Source organism: Phaseolus vulgaris, chromosome 2, assembly GCF_000499845.2.
Source record: "Phaseolus vulgaris cultivar G19833 chromosome 2, P. vulgaris v2.0, whole genome shotgun sequence".
In the NCBI taxonomy this organism is placed as follows: Eukaryota; Viridiplantae; Streptophyta; class Magnoliopsida; order Fabales; family Fabaceae; genus Phaseolus; species Phaseolus vulgaris.
The window spans coordinates 42291396-42298179 of NC_023758.2; the positions used below are offsets into that span (position 1 = coordinate 42291396).

Below are 6784 nucleotides of genomic sequence, written 5' to 3' on the forward strand. Positions count from 1 at the left end.
AATCTCTTTCAAATCTATTTTTCATTATTTTTAATTCCAAAATGAAAGAAATTTAAAAATAAGTAGGGTGGAGGTTAAAAAAATATTAGGTATAGAAAGAATTTGACAAACAAAATCTTAAATTCTTAAAGCAAGGAATGTAAAGAAGATCAAGTTATGGCAAATGCTCCCTGCACCCAACACATTTTAACCTGCACCCAACACAATTTTAAAAATTCCAAAAATGTCCTTTATTCCGGAAATAAAAATCCAAAATTAAAAATAATATATTCTGGAAAAATATATCCAGAAGTGGTTATTGAGTTTCGGAAATAAAAATCCGGAAACAAAATTTAAAATTCAATTCCGTACAAAAAATCCAGAATTGATAAATAATACATTCTGGAAAAAAAAATCCGGAAAAAAGATTATTGTATTTCGGAAATAAAAATCCGGAAACAAAAATGAAAAACTCATTCCAGATAAAAAAATCCGTAATATAAAATTTTGTTCCGGAAAAAAAAATTCGGAACACATATTTCGGAAATTTTTTTAAGGATAGTTTCGTCTTTTCCGCTGGAATCGGGTGCAGTGATATGGTGCAGGAAGCAATTGCCTCAAGTTATTTATTCGGATTTGGGCCTATTGATCCATCTCAAGGCCTTGTTTCTAATTCTATCCTATTGTTATAACAATTGCGTTCTACACCTTCAAGCTGCACTCTTAAAAAGTTTGAAATTCCATTTTTTTTAAACTTATATTTTGGATTTTCAAAATAGAAATATGTATTTTAAATTGTACGATTTAAAATAAAAATGATTTCATTATAAATAAATTTATTTTTAAAGAAACAAATATATTTTAAAATGTATTTTCAGCTCTAGAAATATATCTTGAAAATATATAAAAATTTAAAATAAAATTTATATTATATAATTCATCAATTTTCAATCCAGAATAAACCGTGAAGGCAATTTTTCTTATTAGTTTTTCTACTTATTAGGCTTACCATAGCAAGCTGTATAATGCACAGTGAGAAAGATACTGATTTTTGTCACAATAAACTATATTTGCATAATTTTTTTCCGTATAGGTTTTATAATATTTTATTAATGATTTTTTTTACTTATCAGGTTCGTGTAACTTTGTTTTATGCAAATATTCGGTCTCTACTATTGTATATTTTTATAATTTTAATTGTCAAAATTTCTTGCATAAATGTATTTTAAATATTATGAATACAATATGTTCCTTTTTTATATAATTAGGTGGAAAAACGTAAAGGTGCCCAATATTATAGGGTAATATTTTCCTTCAAGCAAAGGAAATTACGTCAAGGAAATTAAAAAATTTGGACAAAAATGTTTGAGCCTTTAATTTAACTAATTTTGTGGGAAAATAATTTATGTGTAGATTGTGTAAAAGAAAATTGCAATACCATTCAATTATAAAGTGTCATGTCCAAATAAATTTTTGAATTTTTATAACAAGTATCTTAAAAGTCATATTATTTAATAATATAATTTTTTATATATTAATAAATAAATTAATTAATCCATTTTTAAAGAAAATAAATATATTAACAAATTTATTTTCCAACTTAGCTCAAGAAATATCAAAATATAAATATAAGGTATGATTAAATAATAATCATTAAATAAAAATTATTTTTAAAAACATAAAATAATTCATCAATCTATTAACTAATTACGTACTATTTTATAGACTAAAAAAATTTATTAATATCTAATGTAGTTTCTATTATTAATAAAATTTATAAATTAATTTTTAAAATGATATCTAATTAATTAACTATCAAGATTTTATTTTATCAATTTAAAATTAATTTACAAATTTTATTAATAATAAAAATTAATTTAAATATTAATAATTATTTTAATTTTTAAAATAATATTTAATTTATTTAATATAGAAATTAATTATTTGTTTATAAAATTGATTTTTATTTACTAATTTTGTTATAGTGTTTAATTCAATTAACTGTGTTAACTGAGTTTATTTTAATTTTTTTTTTACTTTTTCAACTTAGCTGTTGAGAGCTTATATTTTATCATAAAACCATTGACTTAAATTGAGTAAAAGTTATTGACAAAAAAAGGTATTTAAACTATTTTTCAATAATCAAGGCAGAGAAAGTAAAACTTTTTAACAATGGTTGTATGAAATCAGAGACTGAGGAATGATAACTAAATCAGAAAAGGAAAAGCATATGAAATCTGAAATTATAATGTAAAAGATAACACTCAAATACAAGACATCAAACACTTCTTATCTTGTCTTATCAAGTAGCACTTCACATAAGATACTGCATTTTTGTCCAAAGATAAATTAATCCACTAAATCAGAGAGCATTAATGGCAATTTTGGTGCCAGACTCGCAGTGACCAACGAAATTGCAGATGAAGTAGTTTTGTCCCTTCACAAGCTTGATCTGATCACTTCCTGAATTATAGGTTTTGGCACCATTTGGGGTCGTGCATGCCTTGTAGCCAGCCTTGTTTACAGCCACCACATTATGAGTCCCAGGGCCGTAGTTGAACACTACAATATATATGAGTCACTTTCAACAGCTATATATAATCGTAGTTCTTTGCATAAGTTTTATTTTAATCTTTTGAATTAAAATCGACTAGAGAGATTAAACATTTCATAGTATATAGTATATATGTGGGTATAAACCTTTTTTTATAAGTCGGTTTTATGAGATTGAATTAAGCTTAAAGTTCACTTTGTAATATAATATAAGATCTATTTTCGAACTTATCCAAACAAATATTTGTTGGACTTATTAGGTCACCCACTATTGGACACCACTCATAATATGTTATTTCACGCACGAGCTGTCACTCTCGGCGTGAAGGAAGTGTGGTGAAGATCACCGATTTTATGAGGTTGACTTAAACTTAAAGTGCATTGGTAATTGAATCTACTAAGCTGGTCTAATGGAGATATATAATTAGTGTTTGTTGTTCCTTAATTAGTGTATTAAGTACACTGGTTAGCGAAACCCTTCTTACATTAATCTCTTGAGCTTTCTTGGTAAAATATGAATAAAAAGCAAAAAGTAAGATCCAAAGATACTAACCAAGTGTATCACCAGCTCTGAACCGTTTTCCTTTAGTCCAAGCCACAGTGTTAAAGGTCCAACCATTTGCATCTCCAACTGTGTAGGTGGCTGAGTGAGCCATCTCACAGTGAAGCACCAACCACAATGACAGTGTCAGAACTACAATTACACTGCCTCTTCCCATGGCCATGTTTTTAATTGCAAAGATTGAGAAAGAAGAATAACACTTTGTGTTAGTAAGAATTAAGAGCATGGTTTTATAGCCAAAGATGATGGCAATTGTAATGGGGTGGTTGAGGGTGCTGGGGCCATTATGGTTTCAAAATGATGACTCAAGACCATGGATTGGACCAGAGTCATAATGGTTTTTATTTGGGAGAGAAATAATACACCTTGGCCCTATAGAGTCATAATGATCTTAATTTAGTTATCATTATAGTTTGATATACGAGCTTTAATCACAGGTGGATCCGTATAATACGACAAATTGTGGGTTTGAGTATAAATTTAAGTTTATGTGAGTTGATTCACACAAATTTCAAGTTTTTGAGTTAATATTAGATAACATAATCTTTAATATGTGAATATATGAATGAACTTGTTTAAGATAAACTCATATATCTAGCTATAGTTATAATTGTGTGTGGTTGACTCTTCTCAAAAGTATAAACTAAAAAAGTTTTACCTTATCACATTGAAATGTTAATATATATTTTTGGTGTATCTTTTGTTTTACTTGATTGCCAACAACCTGTTTTTTTTTTTTAAATAATAGAGATAAAAAAGTATACTTTATATTTTTTTAATAATGTCTTGTCCATACACAATAAAAAAATTGAATCATAATAATCATGTTTATAAACAAAATTATTATTTACTGTCATAAACTATATTTTTATTAAAAAAACATAATATATATATATATATAAATAAATAAAAGTATATATCTACAAGTTGTATCACTTTTGCATCTTTTAAGGTAAAGACTTATAAGCTAGGGAACTGAAGACATAATGGTGTATCACTAACTCATAAATCTTTCCATTATTTTATCTTTGTGTCTCTTTCTACTTTTCAATAAATTTGCATCAAACTAGTATGCTTGGTTCCTCTATTACTCATTTTCCTTAATTTTCTCCACCACCGTGATTATTGTTGAATTTGTACAAAGACAAATTTCTTCATGACTCGTATTTCGCTTCCACAATATCTTTTCACAATCTTTCTCTTCAATTGTTTATCTTCATTTGCATTTTGCTAATAAAGCGTCATTAAATGTATTAATGTTTTTTATCCTTACGCTCCCATTTTTTTTTTTTGGCTTACACACTCATTCACACTTCACCCATATTATTTTTGTCCATTCACTGCCCAACCTAACAGGAAATGTCTTTTATTTTCATTATTTCCTTTGCTAACGAGTTAGACAATTAAAATGAATGTTTTTACTCTGTACAAAAACTTTGTTCTTATTTTAAAAAGTGTTTTGAGATATCTGATATTGCCGACATCATTTATTATTCTTAATCATTGATAATAAGCAAGATACAAAAGAGAGCAGAAATAGCTACCCTATTTCTTCCCACACATACCTATCTTATCCACTCATTAAACTGAGATAAGTTCCCACTAAACAAGTGCAATTTGCATTACAATACAATTATATCAGTAGGAAAGCACTGAGATATATAGTTAATATATAGTTAACCACATTGAACACACTCAAACTCAAGCAGCATTGATGGCAATTTTCATTCCAGACTCGCAGTGACCCACATAGTTGCAGATGAAGTAGTTCTGTCCCTTAACAAGTTTGATCTGATCGTTCCCTGACTGATACACTCTCGCCCCTCTTGGAGTCTTGCAACTACCATACCCAACCTTGTTTACTGCCACCACATTATGAGCCCCACTGCTATATTTGAACACTGCATCCATACACCAAAATGCATACATGCTTTAACAGATCAAACCAAAACTTCTTCTTCCATATGTTATAGTAGCCAGGTCAAAAATCATGTCACTTACAACTTTTAAAGACTTTCCTAACACAGTTCACACGCCATTCTTCGCATATTCAAGAGACTTTGTGTTTCGCATGTGATAAATTGTACTGGTGTTTATTATGTTAATTAATGCCAAAGAAACTCAACTATAGATTAATTTAATTATCTAACAAAAACACATTTAAAGACCAAGATATCTGAACAGACAGATTCGAAAGAGAATTGAACTGTAGAGTTGTCGGTGGTTGATGTTTCAGACAAGTTTTTGGTAATGATTTTCTTAAAATCTTTTATGAAAAAACTGTTTGAAATATCTGTAATACATGATTATCTAGAGAGACATAGGAGTGTAGAGAATAAGTGGAACGTACGAACCAAGTGTGTCGCCAGCTCTAAAGCGTTTTCCATTGGGCCAGCCAACAGTGTTGAAGGTCCAACCCCCAGAACCTCCAACTGTGTAGGTTGCAGCATGAGCCATCTGAGAGTGAAGCACCAAGAAACAGAGTGAGATTAGTAGCACCACTGCACTGCCTCTTCCCAGACCCATTTCTTTTTCTGGTTCAACTCACACAACACAATTAAAGAAGCAATGAAGAAAGATAATGAAAGTTTGTTTGGTTGAGTGAGTAGAACTGGAAAGAAGCAAGGTGGTTTTATAATGGAGGAGTGAGAGCCCACTCACACTTAATGGGTGGTTGGTTACATAGTAAATAAATAGGTAGCAGACTCCTTGTACTAGAAACTGTGACCAAAGCCACATGTCTCTGCCAAACCTCATTATGGTTTTACAAGTGAAAAAAAATACTCATTATATTATAAAAATAAGTATATGTAATTTATCTATGGTATCTTCTTAGAAAATACAAAGTAATTAGAAAGTGTAAGATGGTGAAAAATAAATAATAGTAATTGTAATGCGAATGAGGTTCTCGGCATATCGGTTTAGGTATAATAGGATAAATCATCATAATTAACTAATCACTTCTTAAATATTTCTTAAAAATTATTAAGGGAGTATTGGACCTTAATAGATATGAGATGAATCTCAGTTCCATAAAAAACTATAAATAAAAGATGATCCTAAAGAAATAAGGTAATGATTATCTAATTATAATATTTGTGATATAAATATATCTATCGTCAACTATATATCGATTCATAAGACATCAAGAGACGAAAAAAAGACATATAATCGAAAAGGTTGAAGACTTGATAGAGAAATTCAATATTAGAAAGGTTTTTATAAGAAAAATTGTATGTAAGAAGATGGTAAAAAGAAATAATAAGTTTTTATTCTCTATATATTTACATCACTTTATGCGTATAAAAAATATATACTTTGTCTCTCTAAAATGTAGGATGAAGATTCTATCACTATTAAATTAATTGCATATAATTGGTTTAGATTTAGGGTTTAAGATTATAATTAAGTACAAATACAATATTACATACAATAATTACGTATAATTTAATAATTATTATTTTCTTAATATTTTTTTACGTTTAGCGTGATATATCTAAGATAAATACTGTTTATATATAATTATAGATATAGTGTGTTTATAAAATAGCTTTTTGTCTTTGAGCACAAGAAGCGATAATTTACTGTATAAAAAATAAATTATATGCATACAAAATGAAATCAAATAATTACAGAAACACGAGAAAAATTACTTTAATCACAATTTGAAAACAAAGTCACTCATATAAT

The 6784-nt window shown here is 28.1% G+C and overlaps 2 protein-coding genes across 2 annotated transcripts; both read right to left on the reverse strand.

The window, feature by feature from the left end:
* Positions 1 to 2099: 2099 nt before the first annotated feature.
* LOC137812264 (basic blue protein-like) lies at positions 2100 to 3302 on the reverse strand. The gene is made up of 2 exons (XM_068614190.1): positions 3086 to 3302; positions 2100 to 2541 (listed from the first exon to the last, which is right to left on the reverse strand). The coding sequence occupies exons 1-2, from the start codon at positions 3255 to 3257 to the stop codon at positions 2342 to 2344; spliced, it is 372 nt and encodes a 123-aa protein (XP_068470291.1). The 5' UTR covers positions 3258 to 3302; the 3' UTR covers positions 2100 to 2341.
* Positions 3303 to 4568: 1266 nt separating this feature from the next.
* On the reverse strand, positions 4569 to 5833 carry LOC137812265 (basic blue protein-like). Its single transcript, XM_068614191.1, has 2 exons — positions 5449 to 5833; positions 4569 to 4995 (listed from the first exon to the last, which is right to left on the reverse strand). The coding sequence occupies exons 1-2, from the start codon at positions 5618 to 5620 to the stop codon at positions 4796 to 4798; spliced, it is 372 nt and encodes a 123-aa protein (XP_068470292.1). The 5' UTR covers positions 5621 to 5833; the 3' UTR covers positions 4569 to 4795.
* Between the last annotated feature and the right edge of the window lie 951 nt (positions 5834 to 6784).

Excerpts from the sequence above, each read along its gene's own strand:
- LOC137812264 (XM_068614190.1), bottom strand. The coding sequence starts at position 3,257 with ATGGCCATGGGAAGAGGCAGTGTAATTGTAGTTCTGACACTGTCATTG. Across the intron at positions 2,542-3,085 it reads CAGAGCTGGTGATACACTTG|TGTTCAACTACGGCCCTGGG; the intron begins GTTAGTATCTTT and ends TATATATTGTAG.
- LOC137812265 (XM_068614191.1), bottom strand. The coding sequence starts at position 5,620 with ATGGGTCTGGGAAGAGGCAGTGCAGTGGTGCTACTAATCTCACTCTGT. Across the intron at positions 4,996-5,448 it reads TAGAGCTGGCGACACACTTG|TGTTCAAATATAGCAGTGGG; the intron begins GTTCGTACGTTC and ends GTATGGATGCAG.